At 41.4% G+C, this 19,780-nt stretch overlaps 1 protein-coding gene across 1 annotated transcript; it reads left to right on the forward strand.

Moving 5' to 3' along the window:
- Window positions 1–4,179: 4,179 nt before the first annotated feature.
- On the forward strand, window positions 4,180–19,727 carry cabp7b (calcium binding protein 7b). The gene is made up of 5 exons (XM_062412326.1): window positions 4,180–4,957; window positions 15,364–15,507; window positions 15,600–15,712; window positions 16,423–16,570; window positions 16,666–19,727. Exons 1-5 carry the CDS (start codon window positions 4,849–4,851, stop codon window positions 16,791–16,793), a joined length of 642 nt encoding a protein of 213 aa, XP_062268310.1. The 5' UTR covers window positions 4,180–4,848; the 3' UTR covers window positions 16,794–19,727.
- Window positions 19,728–19,780: the final 53 nt, after the last annotated feature.

Here is a 19,780-nt window from a genome sequence, read left to right on the forward strand (position 1 = left end):
CACAAGTGAATCACAGTGATAACTCAAACCTCTCTTTGAGCCGAGCTTCTTAACGGCCAGATGAAGTGAAAGGGTGCAAGGAAATAAAACAATAAATATCTGAGACATTTCCTTTGTACACATCGGGACGCTGTTTCAATTCTGAGCACATAAAAGCTCTCCGTGGTGTAACCTTGTATCGTCAATTAGAAAATCCCAAGTGAATCCTTCACGGTAACCTGTTTGGATGTGGTGCCATTGATGAGATGTTTGGAACTCCTTTATGCGCCGCTATTTTAATAGATTGCTTTTTCCGTGCAGGGTAAACACTGTAGGTTTAAAAACAAAACAACTGACCTGTGTTTCCTTAAGATAAAGATGAATCTCATCAGCAGAGCGTTTGATAGACTCCGCCTCAACACTTGCAAAGAAGTGGACTGAACAGCATCTGAATAGCAAGTAGAGGTGCCTGTAAGACGCCAATTCATACACATCCAATGAGATGTGTAATCACCTCCAACATATTTCACAACAGGAGATGCAAAGACTGTGACTGTGGCTTAGATCAAACCAGTTTTCAGACTAAAGGGAAACGTCTAAATTAATTAACTGCACAGAGCCGTCCTCTTCTTTTACCGGGTGAAAGTAACTGGAGTTTCAGCTCAGTTCTTAACAGTAGCAGAATCACGGAATGTATATATATTATTAGCCTTATTCAATTATAAGCCTGTATTTGACCAGATTATTCCCTTTGAGATCGGACAAACACACAGATAAATAACATTGAAACTTGATCATATTAAACAGCTGCACACAGACGACCTGGGCTCAAGAGATTTTACCAAAGTTTTTAAATGATTCGATGTTACAAGGTGCTAAAGCTGTAAAGCAGTATGTAAATATTTCAATGCTCTAGGTGTTAAAAACCTTAAAGTTTTCATTTCCAATTCAGTCCTGACCTTGGGAACAACAAATTGTAAAAAGGTGCAAAGAACGAACATTATATCTTCAATGATTCTAGTTTAGAAGAGAAGATAAACAGGTAGGAATGTCCCTATCTGCCAACATGGAGAAGGCAGGGTGTATAACATATACTACAGCCAGCCACCAGGGGGCAATCAAGATGATTTGGCTTCACTTTCAGGGATCTGTCCCGTTGTCCGTCTTCATATCCATTCTAAGGGTGAGACTGACTTCAAACAAAGACAGTGTCCTCACTATGGTACGTTTCCAACAGATTAATTTGAGTCTCTATAAACTCTTCTCATTTCTCTCTCCACAACTCCACAAAAAACTGAAATTATGAGCCATGCTATGCTCTCTCTTTTTTTGTCTCTCTGCTCAACAGGTCGGCTCGTGTCACAAATGCTACCATGGAAACAAGGCTCTCTTTGGCCTGGGGGTAAAGTTGCTAACTCTCAAAGCTTAGAAATAACTTTATATTTAGTCCTTTCTGTGAGACTTGTAAAAGATGTGTAAGAGCAAATAACAGTATCCTCGTGAAATCAGCCACAGCCAACAGATACTCTTTATTTGATATCACAGTCTTAAAGTGCAGCTTCACTGATCCTGTTCTGGTAAATGATCCTCACCAGGTTGACCTTGTTTGTCTGTGACTGCGGACATGGGGAGGAATTTACAACAGTTTTCCTCAACCTCCCGGACGACAGCAGCCGTGGGTTTGATGTCTCTTCCCTCCCTGTACTTTCAGGTCGATTGCCTCTGTGGACGCCCCTCCGCCCCCCCACAATGTTTAATTTGATGATGAGAGGATGGATGTCAGGACCGAGCTCCTCTCCAGCGGTAGAAGCCCCCAAGCTGGGATGGTCTCGCTCTCTTTGACTCCCCCCCCCCCCCCAATGAATGACCGCCATGTCTTCTTTTGAACCCTGGGAGGCTTGTATAGTGTTAGCTCTATACTTATAGTTGCAACTGCACAGGCTTCCATAGCAACACAGAGGTGACTCACACTTCTCTTATCTCGTGAAATATTGGCTGGTTTGAGTTTGACAGTTTCTAAAAGTGACTCAGACATTTTTCTGCACAGCAGGAGGAGTAAAAGTTTGGCATTTTGTTTTGTAAATGATTGTGTAATAAAATACATTTGCTTTGAGTTAAAGAGGCTGTGTTGGTTTTAATAATCTTTTAAGTGATGAAATGTTTAATAAAAGCCCTGAGTTGTGTCGTCATTTAAAAGCAGTGCAAGTGTATTCATAGGCTTACAGCAACATCAGGACAAAAAGCGATTCAAACAACATCGCCTGGCTACACAATTACTGGATATCTATGCTTCTCCTCACCGTGTGGCTCCAGAGTTTTGTAGTCTGCGTTAAAATGATTAAAGTCTTAGAATCTGAGTCATCACAATGCCATCATACTGCCGAAGAGAAAGAACAAAGCCTGCCATTCAGGTTTTAAGTAGTGTGCCTGTGTGAGCACGGAGCCAGCGGGGGGGCTCAGGTGTGGCAGAAAGAGACAATTCCCTCACATTCAGAGGGGAATAGACCTGTCAGTCCCGTAAACCCTTCGAAGAACCAACCGGTGGAACCACATGCAGCGCTCTCAGCCCTCGTCACACACTTATCTGACGTGTACCAGGGTGGAGAGATACCAAAGCGGGGGGGAATCATTATGCGAGATGCAAGGGGAGTCTTCTGGGGGAATTGGGGAATGTTTGTGTTTTCAGAGGGGTTGACTGTGTTGTTGATTCGGATGCACCGCAGTGAACACACATCCCATTTCAGCCTCGGAGTCGTGGAAACACAAACCTGAGGGTGTGTGCTGCTGCTTTGTTTTGGGGTTTAAATAAAGTCTGCAGTCTGTAGCTCTCTCTCTTGTCTCACTCGCTCCTCGGGATATTTGTGATGAGCAAATTCAGATTTATCCTCTAAGCCACAGTCACTTTTTTGAAAGACATTTTTGTCTCATATCTACAATAAATCTGTGGCCTTAACGAGAGTCATGGAAGAAAAGAAAACTGCATCGTTCCCCTGGGAAATCCTGCCTGCAGGGATGAGTGAGCAACAAGCTAGTTTGCTCTGGGTTGTGTGCTGCATTCCAACTCCTCTGAGTAGTTCAGGTCATTTCTTCACATTAATAAGTCCCGGCATCAATACTGTATTAAAGGAATTGATTGACATTTTTGCGAAATATGCTTATTGACTTTCTTGTAGAGAAATGGATGAGAAGATTGACACTTGTGTCCGCAGGGTAAATATGAAGCCATTATAAAAGACCACGATGCTGACGCCCAAATGGCTCTAAAGCACCATATACCGTAAATATAGCCCCAAAAAATGATCAGCTTAGCTTTGATCTTGTCTTTGTTGGTGGGTTGTCGCTGATGAGTCAACATCTCAAATCCACAAATTCAATTTTATATTCTGCATTTGATTGAATTTTTGTTTGCTCGTGAACCGTTAATGCTCCAAATGAACTAGCCCTAGGCTTAAGTTAATTTAGTTTCAGACATCCAAATGTGGTTGTCTACTGTCAATATTGAGGCCAAACTAAAAGCCGAAAATTGAAATGGTCTGTATCCATATGATGACCACTAAAAGTGCTTTACACTACCCTTTTTTCCATCCATCCATTCACACCCATTCATACAGTGCATCTACGTGCAGCACCTTCTCTACCACACGCCATGCATGCTCTGTCTGCACTGTCGGGGGCCACTGGGGGTTCAGTGTCTTGCCCAAGGACACTTGGGATCATACTGCCAACCTTTGGTTAGAGGACAACCCGCTCTACCTCCTGAGCCACAGTCGCCAAAACAGATAAGTAACTTGGCTCAAGAGCATCACCTGTTGCTGCATTCACACTTTCCTGCGGCATTAAACGCTGCCAGCCGACTCTCTGTATTATGATCCAACAGGCTTTTGACTTGGAGAAAATCTCATTACAGGTTTTGAGTATGTGTGTAAGTGTGTAAGTGTGTGTGTGTGTGTGTGTGTGTGTGTGTGTGTGTTTGTGTGTGTGTGTGTGAGAGAGAGAGAGGGAGTGAGTGAGTGAGTGAGAGAGAGAGAGAGAGAGAGAGAGAGAGGTGTGTGTTAGAGAGAGAGAGAACATCAGTGTCTCCTGCAGCGTGCCGTCTGTATCAGATGAGAAGGGGGGGGGGTCATCTAGGAATCCCTTCAATCTGCTCTCAAGGAAAAATCCCACTAAAATCTCCACATAGAATTTTCTCTCTCGCTCTCTTTCTCTCTCTGGATAGAATCAGCTCCTGCGCGCTGCTGCTTCATTTTCCTTTTCATCGATTCTCTCTTTTCTATTTTTTTTTAAGAAGATGCCGAAACGTGATAGAAAAGTGATGCAGAGAAGATCGGGAATCGACCGTTCGACAGCGCAAGACTGGCAGTAGGAATCAATCATCGATTTGTTGCAAATATATTTTTACTTCATCTAATATATTTAAATTATTTTTACCGTTATTTTCTGTTTACCTCGTGGGATTAAGATTTTTTATATACGAGCTAATCGAGGCGTAACGGGTCAGTGAAGACATCATCACCGACAGAGTGGAGCTCTGCGCATCAGGCTGCACGAGAGCAAAAAGTTTTTAAGATGTCATTTTTATAAGATCGCTTGTTCACTTCACGTCCTGCTCCCTGTACGCTGCTGCAGGCTATGCATTGAAAACCAGAGGCGATTCACAATATTCACTGTTGATCAAACACGAAGGAGATCTTCTTTTCTTTTTTTGGACGATATCATAACACGCGACGAGGGGGTGAAGAGTGTTTATCCGTGTTTGAGCTCGAACTCTTCTTTTAAATCGAGGACAGTAGCAAAGCGTCTCTGCTTCAAACTCTGGAGAGCCTGGCTATATGAAGATCGCCACACAGTTGTTGGTTTCCCCTCGCAGAAATGCCAGTGCGTGCTGTGACCACCAGGTTCATGTACAAGGGACTTTGCACTATTCCAGACATCCTCACCTACCGGACTCCTGTAATCCTGCCTGAGGATGAGGTGGAAGGTGAGTCTTTGTCGGTTGGATGGACAGTTGGATGGATGTTACGTCTGTTGGATTCTCGGTCTATCGGATGGATGGTGGGTCAGTTGGTCGGCTGGTTGGTTTGTTGATTGGTTAGATGGATGGTTGGATGGATGGTTCGTCGGGTGGTTGGATGGTTGCAAGTTGTGAGTGACTTGCAGCGTCAGAATCCAAGGTCCGGCTCGTGAACCGGTTCAGGACCCTGGAGAGATCCTGCCAGTGTGCGCTTCTTTTCCTCATCCACACATCTTGGTGCACTGAGGGCTATGGGTCTACTTCAGTATTAAATTACATATGTTCCACCTCATGGTGAGAGTTCACATATTCCATAATATTCAGCACATTCTGCTTTTTATGCTTTATGGTCACTGATCTATCTCTTCACCTGTCTCTGTTTTATTTTTAAATTTCTATTTCAGTTCAAAATTTCACATAATTCCCAAAGAATGCAATAACTAATAGCTAACAAAACGCATCTACTGGTTCCCCATGCATGACACGTTGTCTTAACTTTGTGCTTTTAGACAGAACGAACATAAAGCTGTAATATGGCACCTGTGAGACCTGATTTCACCTGGTGTCCCTCCCTGTAGGTGATTTGTTTCAGAAAGACGAGGCTTCAAATTGGTCCTACAAAAAAGAACAGCCTCAAATGGAGAAAAACGACTGTGATGAACGTCAGTTTGATAAGAAGCAGTTGAACAATACCTCTTCAGGAAAATCAATGCCAAGATAAAAAGCAGTTATTAAGATGGAAGATTGATTCATTTCCAGACTTGAATCGTATCTTGATATTAATTAATAAAAAAAGAAAGGACCCATCTAAGACACAGCGCCGCACTTAAACCACATAAAAGATTCATGGGAGCATTAAAATCAATCTTGCCGTTGTAAACGTGGTGCACAGCCGTTGAGATTGGACGTCTCGTTTTGGCGAACGGGCTCCACGATGAGAGCGCAGCTGGCTGTGATTTGGAACAAAGCCAGGCAGACTAGAATAAAGAGATAACTCGATCAGATTCGATATCAAGAAAATCTTTTTATGAGAAGGGAATTCCATTTCCCCTTTATCTGTCCGTAGGTTGCCCGGGCCCACAAGTGGCTGCCTGCCCTTGCTTTGAGCCACTTGTTTGACATTGAAAACGCTATGACGGCATAAATTTAATTAAAAAAAGGTTGGCGGTGGGAAAGAATTAGAATTAGAGCAAGAGCGAAATGACAAGGGTGCTGTTGTGTTGCAGGAGAAGTTGCGTAGTCAATGATGAGAGAGCTTTTTTCGGGTAATGAAGGAGTCAAAGACTGTAGCTCGCTAATTGAGTTGCATTAGATATTCAGGACGTAGTGTGACAGAGCATCCGAGCGTGACTGTATTTATCCAGGGACGACTCGCAGAGCACATAATTCACTGCTACAATTACATGGCCTCGCACCTCTGCAGGGTGAACACCGCTCTACCTTGTTTTTCGCACCCAGCAGCTCCGCCCACGCAGGTTTACTGAACAAGTTTTCATTTACAGATCTGCAACCAGACTGAGGGTTTGGATCAGCAACCTCCCACGTGCAGGTCGTCTCCCCCTTTACAGCCCGGCCGCTCCACCTTAACACGCAGTGCGGGAGCTGCAGGGCCGTTTGAACGCACATTGTTTGTCTGCTGCAGTCCACTGGCTCTCCAGAGAGGTCTGAAAATCAACCTATACAAATGGTTTCATCCACAAAATACTTAATTACCTCGGGGCAGAAGCTCATTTATGTATATTTAAATATATATATATAAACACACATATATATATATACCCCTCTGAGAAATAGATTATAAACACATTACTGAACTGCAACACATTAAGCTTTGGAAAGTGGCTGTAAAAATGACATTAGGATGGAGTTTTTTGAGAATTAATCAGGAAGGGAATACAAGTTAAGAGAAAGGAGCAAAGACAATAAAAACACCAAACACCAAATTTACTGTAGGATGAGTTTCATCCCTCCACCAAAAGAAAAAATACTGATACAACTGATTCAAAGAGCCAAACATCTATACCCTCAACAAGCCCATAGATATTACAGAAAAACAATAATAGGAAATAGAATATTGTTTTTACTTGTTTGTATGAGTAAAGAAAAAGGAAACATGAGCCATGTCAAATTTTCATATTGACATTGTTGCACGGACATCTGGACTTTTATTCTGAAGTCCACACTGACAAACACAGCACAACACAATCTGACGTTTAATAAAGATTTTAATTTGATCTATTGACAGTGCGATCCAAACTGGACATCAGCTGCTAACTCATCGTTATATTCCCAGTGCTAACTGGACGACAGAAGCTTGCAGTGAATGGGGGAAGACATTGTTTATAGAGGGCGAGGTGTAGGCAGAGTTATTAAGTACCTCATGCTCCTAATGGATCTGCTTCCAGGGGGTGTTTTTTGAACAGATGGTTGCTTATAGCAGGCGGGTCAGTGGCGAGGCTTCTTTGCCCTTGTATCATGCAGTTGTCTTAAACCCTCATATGTATTCAAACCGGTACTGCTGTATAGCCTGCTCTTCTCCTGCTTCATCTAAAGCGTGTGGACTTAATATGCTTCTCATTCCAAACCTGATTGGTTGTGAAACAGTCTTTCAAACGTTTAGCTCTGGCTCTATCTCTTATTTCTCCGTGTTTCTGTGGCAGGGACCATCCATCACAAATTACCTCCACACCGACGCCACCTCAGCCATTCACACTGTTTATGTCAATGGCAGCAGTCGCCACATTATTCCTGCCAGCACATCCATTAAACGTTTATGTGCGTATAGTCAACCTGTGTGAAAGAGTTCGACCCAGTGAGTTTGGTGAACGTCTATGTGGACGTATCGCTGTGCCAAGTGCCTCCCAGTGTCAGGAGCGGCCGTATTAATACCAAGGTCCACAGCCAAGTTCAGCCCATTAAGCATGAATGACTGGGATTACCGAATACGGCCATGATGCTTTGACTTACAAGCACTGAGATCTGTCCATCACCTTTGTGGAGTCCCCTCTGAAATGTGATGCATGATCATGTGATGATATATATCTCTACGCTTTGTATGAAATGAAAGACATCAATCTCGATTTAACACGACGCACTTGTCTCAGCTGTCAATCACGGCTCTTCACACCGTTCTAAGGACACTTTAAATAATTGATTTAATCCAAACTTACCAGAAAACCACTTCACTGCAGAATCGATCCCTTATTGAGGAGCTGTCATGTCGTCCATCTTCTGTACAGTCAATGACGTTAAATTTGAAATTACAATCATTCAAAATGTCCCTGATTAGATCTTTAATGTAATGTGCATTTTCTAATTTATTCTATACTAATTCGATTTTTATGCTGATATCGACCCATGCACGAGTCCGAAATAAAGCCGAACTAATATTTGAGATTATTTTCCTGCCGTTTCATTTCATTTTCATTCACGTCGTCAAAAGTCAATCTCACCTTTTTAGCATTACAAATGAATTTACAATGAACTGGCAGACTCTCTAACTGCCCACATGCTGAAGCTGATAAGACTGGTGGTTTATGGCTCGACAGGCGCGTCTTCCTGGCAGTTGCACTCTTGGCGGTCGCTGCGAGCTTGTATCACATCCTCGGTGCATCCCTGACAGAGGATGTGAGCAGTGTTTGTGGATCATAGCCAGCAGGAGAATCCCCCAGAAACCAGGCATTATAGTGGAGTGTGCACCGGCTTCCACTTTGTAGCTGTCGTCTTTATGGCTTAAAAACACGGAGCAGGTTCCTGCAGCAGTATTGTAGCAGTTGTGTGTGTGTGTGTGTGTGTGTTGGGGATCTATAACTGCAAATATATTCTGCACACAAACAGAGGAATAGTTGTCAGGCCAGATTTGCAATGGTTGGATGCGCTGTTCCATTGAAAGGGCCACAGTCGCCCAGTTGAGTTCAGTGAATATAAATGCTGAATATTCGCTTGTTCGTCTTTGATTTTGAGCAAACCGACAAAAGAAAGGTAACAAAAAGAAAAACAAAGTCTTCTCCATACCTCCGACACTCCGTTATCTTTGCCCGTGGTTTGTTTGATGCGTCTTCCTCTGTGGCCAAAGACAAATCCCTGCTCATTACCGCTGTAGCCGCCCAGGACAGATTCACAGTTTCAGATAACATTGTTTAACGTTATGAGAAGACGTTCATTATGAGACTGTGTCTTTTTATTGTACCCTGGTCCTCCCTTCCACATCCGGCATATTTTATTTACATCATCGCGCTGAGTCAGGACACAAAGCAAATGTTAACTGATGAAACTGGTGCAGATGAATATTTATGAATATACAAAATTCATGCCACTTCTACCCTGGAGTCTCCCTTAGATGTGAGAACCCCTTCAGGTAATGTTCTACAAAGACTCGACTTAATGCGCTTTACTGTCTGAGGGGGGTAAAGTGCATCACTGAAGTCTGAGGGATGTATCTCGTCCTGTTTCATTGGAGAATTGATCGTATTCTCATCAGAAAACTTCGGTTATGTTATCGCCACATGTTTGTTTTCAAAGAAACCATTAATATATCTTGTAAAACGAGGAGAAAGCAGTGTATGAGGGTGAAGAGGATACATTTCATTATAATCAAACAATAAAAGCCAGAGAAACAATTATATCTGATCCGTTTATACGAGCATGAAGTCATATGAGTTATTCCTGCAAAACAGGCAGCTGCAATATAAAGTCCTGATCTAATTCATAATGGTAATAATTCTTAATAGTTCTTTCCCAAATAATGGTGTCACGTAATTTAAGATGAGCCTCTGTTTGTGTGTGTGTGTGTGTGTGTGTGTGTGTGTGTGTGTGTGTGTGTGTGTGTGTGTGTGTTAGAATATAACAACTGTAAATCTCCTGCGGCAAAGAAAGGTAGAGATGAAGTGTAAATGTGTAGATTGATTTTGGATTGCTTTTGTGTTTGTGTGTGTCTGTGTGTGTGTGTGTGTGTGTGTGTGTGAGAGTGCATGTGTGTGTGATAATAGGAGTCTCCACATGGACTATAAAGTATCATGTTCATCATATTTAAATTTTGACTAATTCAGTTACATATTAGTGACAGACACTGAAACTATGAACTACTTTGAATAGATGTGTGTGGTTATTGTGTGTGTGCAGATCCTGTCATTTAAATGGCACATTCAAAAGGTTGGAGACTCTAGCAACTTATGGAGCAGTAATTTAAATTAGATTAAAAAAATTAAACTTAAAGCTAGCAGGTGACAAACCTACAAATCCCTATTAAGCAAGTTCCTGTGTCAGATGTGTTCCTTGTGACCTGAATGTTCCCATCCACTCATGACCAGTAGGGAAGGAAAGACCCCTGTGAGGGCGTCGACTGGAACATCTACAAATTTCTCCCCGGACACAGAATGTGCCAAGTACCTTTTACGATCCTGCCTCTCTCTTAAGAGACGAGTGCGTGTGAATGTGACTGAGCTGTCTGTTGGATGATGCACTGATCTGAAATCTGTCAGAGCTGTGAAACAAACCCGGTCGTGACAAGCTTCTCAAGTTCTGTGGACTTAGAGAAACTTTGGAGACTGAGGACTACAGCTTGTTGTTATTCGATTCTCTTCACTTCACTTCCCGCAGAGCGGAGCGACCTCTTCATCTGCCGCCTGCTGTGTTGACTCTGTTACAGTTTCCTGTGCAAAGTCATGATCATGACTGGAGGGGCAGAGGGGTTTGGCAGTAAAGCTGGACAGTCACGGTGGGGAGCTCGCAGTGGTGGTAAACAGGGTGGATGCCTTTTCTTCAAGGATCCAGTTGTTTGGTTCCTGGTTCATAGTGGAGGAGATTATTGTTGAAAAAGAGCAAAGTCAACTGGTCGTTCTATAAGTTCATTTATTGGGTCGAGGAATTTACATGAAAGTAACTAATCTCTTGTGCATAGAAATCATGGAAACATGGGTTTTCTCAACATGTGATACTCATAAGGAGATAAACACTGCGGTGTTGGTGTGACTTGTTGGTGATATTACAGTCTGTGTGATTTTACCAGGTGTGGGATGTAATGAAGTTTTTTTACTATTATTATTTATTTTTCCTGTATCTGCACTTTTCTTTAGTAGAATTATTTACAGGTACTTTTCACTCAATTACACATATCAGCAAATATCTGTACTTTCTACTCCACTGCATTTTTATAATAGATTGCATTTTCTATTTATTTGTACTTTTACTGAGTAAAATGTTTGAGTACTTTCTCCTTCACTCTATTTTACAAACAAGTGGTAGATCAATGCAATACCCGCTCTGCATTCTTGAAACAAATCCTCTCAGCTGCACTTGGAAAGGAACCAAATGTTGTTTATAACAGGGTTTGTCACAAAAGGTGTTTTTCAAAAATACATTTTAACACATGATAAATATGATTTACTCTAGTATTATTGACCACTCTGAAAAAAATGTATTTCTCAAGGACACTTTGACATGCAGACTAAGGGAGCCAGAGATCGAACCAACAACCTCCTGGGTATTGGATTATTTATTATACCACAGATGTTGCAGACTCTTCGGAAAATAAATCTTGCTTCCATAGAAAAGGAATAATATCTCCCACATAAGTTATAATTAATTCCTCCTTTGTTTAGCTCAAACATGAATATCTGGTTGTATGATTTTTAATCAAAAATGTAATATCAATCCTCCTCTTTCACACGATCTCCTCTATCTCTAACCCTTTATTTGGGATTTCCCTTGTCATTGAGAGGAGACGGTGGCCCTTCTGCCAGAGGCACTGACACTCTGCCAGGGTGCAGCGGCTTCTTGGCAGCAGACTTTCGGTTCATGGCAGTTTTCAGCTCCACCAAGGACCAGCGGGATCCATCAGTGGGTCCGAAACAGTCGGGAGGATCCGCTGCTCCTCATCCTCTGATCCGGGTCACATGGAAGGTCAGCAGACTTTTAAGTGCTGGGTTCAGATCTGGAGTTTGGAGACAAATCCGTATTACAAAGTGTGCACAGGCTTCTTAAAGTGCATCTCCTCAAAGGCGAGGGATGAGGGTGAGGTACTGCGTGATTTACTGAGATGTTGACTGAAGGACAAAGGTGATAATCCAACTGTGGGTCAAATAACAAACAGTTCCACGCCGAAGAATAAATAAACATCAATCGTCCTCTCAAGGATACAATCAGCGGCATAATTACTTCGGCAGCCGTTGGTCCAACCGTGAAATTGTCAGTCAATATTTCATTTTGTTCTTGCGAGGCAAAATCTGATGAAGTGGTGATATCACCTTTGTTTCCGTAAAATACAACCGCCGCTCAATTTAATGAAATTTGCTATTCTCCTTGTTGCCTCAAGTGACCCAGTCCTCTGACGTAGAGAGCGTACACCAGAAAGCTCCGCCTGCATGAGAAGCATGGGTGGTAGGAAGAGAGCGACCCAAATAAGAAAGACAACATCAAAACATAGGAATTTACTTGTGCTGCGATGTTACAAGCAATAAAATGCAAATATTCCTTCTGTGGTCCCCAGGATCCTGTTTGAGATGCTGCAGCTCCTGTTTTGAGGATGCGAAGTCTGCACATTGTCAGAAATAGAAAAGATTATTCATCGGTTTGAACCGAGGCAGCCACACTCACGACTCGATGCGTTTGGACCATCCATAAACCAGCTTTCAATAAACGGTGCTGTCAGCATTAGATCTGTATCTGACAGGGACTGTAGCTGGAGTGAATCACATTTGTTTTGCTATGGGAATATATTTGTTGTCCTTATAAGTGAGGACGTATCATTGGTTACACCATGGGTCTGTTTCTTAGAATTTCCGGAGAGCATTTTGCCAGAAAAAGTGGGTTTTATTCAGTCCTCCATATTTTAAAATAACAAAAGGGAGAATGGACATTTGTTTGTATTTTGGACTTCAATCCAAGCAGATTCTGTTCTTTGGAATTTAAAAAATGTTTGGTTATTCTTTTCTTCCTGAACCAGACGATAAACATAAGATCATAGTAACTCTTTCTTCACAGAGGAGACGTAGTTGTGTACTGTGGATGCGTCCGTACACGTTTCCAATATTCACTCTTGTATGAGATAATCAGTAGTCCGGACACTTCTCGGCTGGGTCGGAGAAATTCATTATTTGTCACGGGCACCGGAGGTCGCGACACTGACACCGGTGCTCGAGGAAGATAGCGGGGCCTGAGCCTGTTGCACGCCGGCTGTAATTTAGACAAATACGCTGTGTCTGGTGTGTCAAGGTACAGTTCAGACAATGTCACATGTCGAGGAGGAGCTCAATTTATGCACCTCAGCAGTTTCCTATTGTCTGTGCATAGACGGCCACCGATGACAAATCACTTGTAAAGTTCGTGCATGCAAGATGGAGGACCGGTGCCCGTCAGCTTGCAAGGCTGCATGCAAATCTCAGGGGGTGCTCGCCCAATCGTGTTCTCGCATGCAAGGTGCTTCTCTCCATTGTAGAAGCACTTAGTATAATTTCATGCTTTCAATGCATGAGGTTCAAACAAAGTTCTTACAAGCTGTTTAATTTTAAAATAAATTATAATTGAAGAAAGAGATGGTGAGAATTAATGACTGAATGTGTGAGCCTACAAAGACTTCAGCACAAGGAGGAGTGAGCGGTTATTTTAATGTTTATTCTGTTGATTACCGTTTAATTTAATTCAGGTTTTCACTTTTCCATCACTGCTTCAAGTATAACAGGCAAATATTGCTCATGTATTGATTTACATCGCGTGAGCACCTGCTCAGCCGCCTTTCAACTCAGAAATCTTACATCACTTGACTACTGAGAGAGCATCTTCTTATTCTTTGTTCGGTTTATTGGCGGGTGGCAACCAAGGTCATACTACGTTATCCTCCTGATCTGCCTCTTCGTCCTGACTCTTCTTCGATACATATATACATATCGTTCCAGCTCCTTGAGAAATCATGGAGGGGTTTTGTATATTTGAGGATCTTCATCAAAAAGAGCCACCAACATTCAGTCTTTGATGTGCCACTGCTTTTCCCCGACTTCAAACAGAATCCAGTGATGCATGACGAGGACGGCAGCCAAATGGTGATGTTTATGGATTATTTACCAAAAGTCGGAGTTAATTATAAACACATGAACCTGTGCACCGACGTCTGTCGCTACCAACTGAGTTGTGGTCAGGGCTGTTAGATCTGAAGGTGCCTGTTAGTTTACAACTATACTGATCAAGGAATTTTCTCTTTTATAATCTTAGCGTAGAAAAAAACATTTATACAATATTGATATAATAAGTCGGGTCAAGGAAAGATTTGTGTCCAAGCATCCAATTAATTTTGAAGCCTAGGAGCTTGGGAACTACGTGTTTTAAGGGACTGTCTCTCACACAGTTCTGTAATTATTGATGTAAACCCACTCAAATTATAGTATTAAAGTACTATCAATTATTTTATTTGAAACTAAATGTACAACCGATGCGTCTATTTACAACCAGCGTATCCTTGTCTCTATCCGTGGTGCTGAAACACTCAACTACAGTATTTCATCTCTCTTTTTATGGTGCTGGAGAATTCCATCATATTCACTATCTCATGCATTATTTTCTTTAGACTGTTTCATTTGGGTTGAGTGTATCAATGTGTGCACTTTAATACTGTAATATGTTTTTCTGTGTAAATTGATAAAAACTTGTGTCCATGGAGGGAAGGCCGGATTAGAGCAAATTAAAAAACAATTTTGGGAAACTTAAGTCTCAGTTTTGTGTATATAACAGAGAAAACTACAAACTTACTTGTGTAAGTACCCGTCCATACTCATTTTTCCATTCAACTTTAAAAACTGCTATTTTAGATTAACTCTTTTGACCTTTAGCAAAGTGCTAAAACTGTTGTTATGAAAAAGAGCAGGAGACCAAAACAAGTGCAATGATGTGGATAACTCCCTGGGGAGAAACGGTACAGGAATAAACTGGAGTAAATCCAGATTTGGCTGCTCAGACAATGTCAGGATCAAATTATTAGTGGGAGCATACGAAAATGCAAAATATTCCCGGACTTTTTAATAGGACTCTCTGTGCCACTGCAATACTTTGAAACTTCTGGTATTCTATCAATTTCCCCTCTTCAAACACAAAAATATATTAAAATATGCTCCTCCTTTCTCAAAAGGAAGAATACCCCGATAATATCTAAGAAACAGCAATAACTATGAGCCAGCCTTACTTTCTTAACACATTTATAAACTTTACAATACTCTTTACTTTTGCAATAAACACTTCAAACACACATTATAAATCAACTCCTTCAACTAAGCCAGCTGTTGCTCTCAGTGGGAAAGTGATAAATCTGTATTCGCCTGTTTGCTGTTCCGTGCATCTCCACTTTCTCTAAACTTCTCACTCAATCATCGCCCTCCTTCTTCCAACAGAGATTCGCGAGGCGTTCAAGGTATTCGACCGGGATGGGAACGGCTTTATCTCGAAGCAGGAGCTGGGGACGGCCATGCGCTCACTGGGCTACATGCCCAATGAGGTGGAGCTGGAGGTCATCATCCAAAGACTGGACATGGATGGTACGTTTCTCTCTCTGGGTCAGATCATGAGTGTTCAGGCTGCTGCATAAAACCCTGCAGTGAGATGTCCGTGGGCTTTTCTGTCTCACCAGGTGACGGCCAGGTCGGCTTTGAGGAATTTGTCACTTTACTCGGACCTAAAATCTCCTCTGCTGGAATGCCCGACAAGTTCCACGGGGCCGACTTTGACTCAGTGTTTTGGAAGGTAAACCATCAGCAGCCTCATCAGTCAGGTCTAATCAAAGCCTTCACCTTCTCCCCTATCAGCGTAATACAACTTCTTTCTTCTCTTTAGGACGTTTTACAGAAGTTTTAATGTTTGATTTTTCAATAAAGAGCCATGTGTTTTGATTTCATGGGCATGGTGGTACAGTGGTTAGCTGCTCTCACCTCAAAGCAACAGTTTCGAAACATGGAGATTGGGTTAACTGGAGACTCTAAACTGTCCATAGGTGTGAATGAGAGCTTCACTGTGTCTGCATATCGGCCCTGTGATGAGCTGTGATCTGTACTCTGGACCAGTGTCTAATAGGATTGATTCCCCCCCCCCATTAACCCTTAAAGGATAAGTGATAGGAAAATGACTGAAGTAGGATCCAATCATTTCAACATCAATAATGTTTTGCAGCATCATATTCTCAGACAACACCTTGCACCACCTGCAGTATCTCCGTGCCTTCCATCCAGTTGCGTTATGAAATAATTTATTGCGGTGTCTGGCTTCGATGGAAATTATTGTCTGTTTTGACGGAACCGCCCAGTGAATACTTGCACTCTCTAACAAGCCCTCATGACCGGGAGCCAACAATATTTATAGCGGATCTGCAGCTCGCGTGCGTCACTTTGGGAAATTGAGACGGAAGTTGTTGTTTTTTTTTCTCCTGCGTTAATTAAACCTTTTTTCCCTCCTCCCAGTGCGACATGCAGAAACTGACAGTGGACGAGCTGAAGAGACTTCTGTACGACACCTTTCGTGACCACCTCACTATGAAGGACATCGAGAACATCATCATCACTGAGGAGAGCCACCTGAACAGCCCAGAGTCCCACGTGGACATCGACAGTACGCTGCATTTGAAGGATTTTATTTCACACATTGTCGATCTGACATTAGGACATTGGCTAATATTTCTTGTTTCTACATTCTTTTCTCCACAGCAAGCCCAACGCAACAGGAAAAACACACATGTGTGCGCAAAAGCCTGATTTGTGCCTTCGCCATCGCTTTCATCATCAGCGTTATGCTCATCGCAGCCAATCAGATGCTCCGCAGAGGGATGAAGTGAATGTGCCGCTGATTTCAATAAGGTTGGACTGAAAACGCTAATCTTAACCCAAATACGTTTCTCTTACTGGTTTTGTTTCAGTGCTTTCGACGGCCGCGACGACGCTTCAACAGCTTCTCTCCACAACGGATTACTTGATGTCATGCAGTGATTCTGTGTGACCACAACATGGTGAAACAAAAAAAAGAAACACATTTCAAGGGCTGGTTAGTACCCTAAAGCAGTCAGACTCAGATCTCTGATGTTTGTAATGAATTAGATAGTGAAGCAGACTGTAGAACACGTCCATGTACAGTATGTGCTGTAGTGATAGCTGTCTGCTGTGTCTAATATCTCTAAAACAACCAATGTTATGGATTAGAGCTCAATGCGATTTGGAATGCGCCTAATAAAGGTTACAGTGCTAAAGCAATACAAGGGTAGCGATGGGATACATGTTGTTGTTTTAAATCACTTGCTTAAAACACAATGCAGTGTTGCTATATTTTGTGTGTGTGTGTGTGTGTGTGTGTGTGTGTGTGTCTGTGTGTGTGTGAGTGTGTGTGTGTGTGTGTGTACAGATATCTTTGTGAGGACAAGTTAGGACCTTCAACCCTGCACATTTTGGCCACCTCCCACACAAAAGCATTTAGTTGGGTAGAGGGTTAGGGAAAGCATTATGCCAATGAGGGTCCTCACTAAGATAAAAGTACAAGCGTGTGTGTGTGTGTGTGTGTATTTTTTATTTGTCCAAAACTGTGACTAAATACCGGTGCAACCAAAAAAACATTCCCATATCTGTACTTTGTCTTTTGTGCTTGTACAATGCTTATACCTGCTCAACATCAACATGTTAGCATTGTCAGTGTAAGCTGTTATAGCCGAGTACTCACAGAGCCACTAGCTAGTCCAGGATGAACTGCATGTAGTGTAGTTATATACAGCTTTAGGACTACACATGTGACATCACACAAATCTGTCAGAGTGCACTGATTTGTCACTTTAGAAAAATATTTTGTAAAGCATATATCGATGTAAAAAAAAAAGCAAAAGCATCAAAAGAAGAGAAGTGCATTGCCCAAGTACAAAGAACCCATGAATTAAAAAAACTGTTGAAAAGAGACAACGACCCTTAACCACATGCTGTGTGCTCCAGTCAGCCCTTCTGCAGAAAAATCCTGTGGCATAATTCAAGGATGTTTTTTACGCTCAGAGTGAGACCTCTCAGCGGAGCAGCTGGGGATTCCTCTGTAAGTCACACAGCTGCGTACCGAGCTGAAAGGTTTTGAGCCGTCAGTTTAAGATGGCGGTAAACAATGAAGTACAAATTAAAGTCATGACACCGAAGGCAAACATCAAATCCCTGAAATGTCAGACGTGAGTGGACGTGGGTGTTTATGCAAAGATTCCCAGGATGAACCGTAAACCCCTGCAACTTGTGAAACATGTCTCCATCTGCCTGTGATACTTCAAATGTTACATATTTCAAATAACTTTGAATCCAAGGCACCAAAGTGAAAAGCTGTGTACCCTGGACAAGCAGCCCTTAGTAAAAACCAATCACAATACGCGTAGGGTTCAAATTAAACTGTAATATTTATAGCAGACAAGTAACTTCACACAAACACACCTGCATGAACATTACACCTGAACTAAATGTGTGTGCTATGTGTGTGAGGTCCAATCTTGAATCCCGATGTACGTATTTAAATAATTATGCAATTTGTATAGTGGTCATCGCAAGAAATATTCTCAGTATATGACATTTTCCAGTAAATGTCAAATTTTGTGGACGTGCCAACAAATACTCAACACTCTGCAGTATGCTGTGAACGATGATTTAACATATCATGAGAATGTTGTTTTCCGGCTTTTACATGGAACACCAAAACAACATATTGTTTAAAGTATAACATGGTTATATTTTCTTACTTGGAAAAGTGAAACGTTGAATCTAAGTGATTTTATTATGAACGTCAGCATAATGTTTTGTAAAAAAAAACTATATCCATATATAATATACAAAAATATCAGGTTTCTGATGTATCATTTCCAGTTTGACTGGATATTCAAATACAAGTTAATGTGTGTATTAAGCCCATGCTCTTACATGCATTTTTCTGATTTGTTAAGATTAATTTTTCTGAATGTTTTATTTTACAAATCTTTGTCAAATTAGACGAGTTTTACTAAATGCTATATATTTTTCTCACTCTTTTTATCTTAAAGTTTATCGAAGCTCGACCGCAAGATGAGACAGTGGCAATAAAACTGATATTTGATCTCATAGTAGCTCTTAATGTATGACATACATATTCAATCACATTACCTCTCCATGTGAACATATCACATAATAAGGTGTGGGTTTGTGCAAATATAAAATATATTTATTGTGTCAAATCTTGTCTTAAGACATATAAGCCGATATTGTGTCCTATTCTGTGTTGGTGTTTTAATGAGTGGATTTCTGTAAACTCTGTTGATGGTTGGCTTAGTTCATTTGATTTAAACTGTTTGATATCTTCGGTTCTGTGCCTTTGTCATCTGGAGAGTACCTGCATTCCCACGCCCTGTCTGATATTAACTTTAGCAGATTTTAGAAAGATGCAAAACACATTTAATAAAAATCCTGAATTCTAATCTAATGTTAAATGTATTTTTGAACTGTAACTTGTTATGCAGTGGGATAACTAAACTGAATTGTTGGCTATGTGTATGAAGTATCTGGAGGAAGAGTTGCAAATGTCATTGAAAAGAATGAAGAATGTGAATTCCAATAAGCTAAATAAGAGTCAGACATATTTTGAGCTTCTGAAATAATGTTCAAAAAAATATTTGTTGTATATCAACTTTTGTGTGCATGTAAAAAAAAAACTACACTCACGCATCTGACTGAAAAGTTCTCACGAATTCAAGTTTGTGGATGTGCAATAAAGTTTTGCAGCTGTAGAAATACTTTGTGTATGTGTTGTATATAAATGTATGCAGGAATATTTTCAACAGTGAGG

The sequence above is a fragment of the Platichthys flesus genome, chromosome 19 (assembly GCF_949316205.1).
Source record: "Platichthys flesus chromosome 19, fPlaFle2.1, whole genome shotgun sequence".
Lineage (NCBI taxonomy): Eukaryota > Metazoa > Chordata > Actinopteri > Pleuronectiformes > Pleuronectidae > Platichthys > Platichthys flesus.

Coding starts and splice junctions, on each gene's coding strand:
- cabp7b (XM_062412326.1), top strand. CDS start 4,849: ATGCCAGTGCGTGCTGTGACCACCAGGTTCATGTACAAGGGACTTTGC. Junction 4,958..15,363: donor GCCTGAGGATGAGGTGGAAG/GTGAGTCTTTGT, acceptor TTCTTCCAACAG/AGATTCGCGAGGCGTTCAAG. Junction 16,571..16,665: donor GTCCCACGTGGACATCGACA/GTACGCTGCATT, acceptor TTTTCTCCACAG/CAAGCCCAACGCAACAGGAA.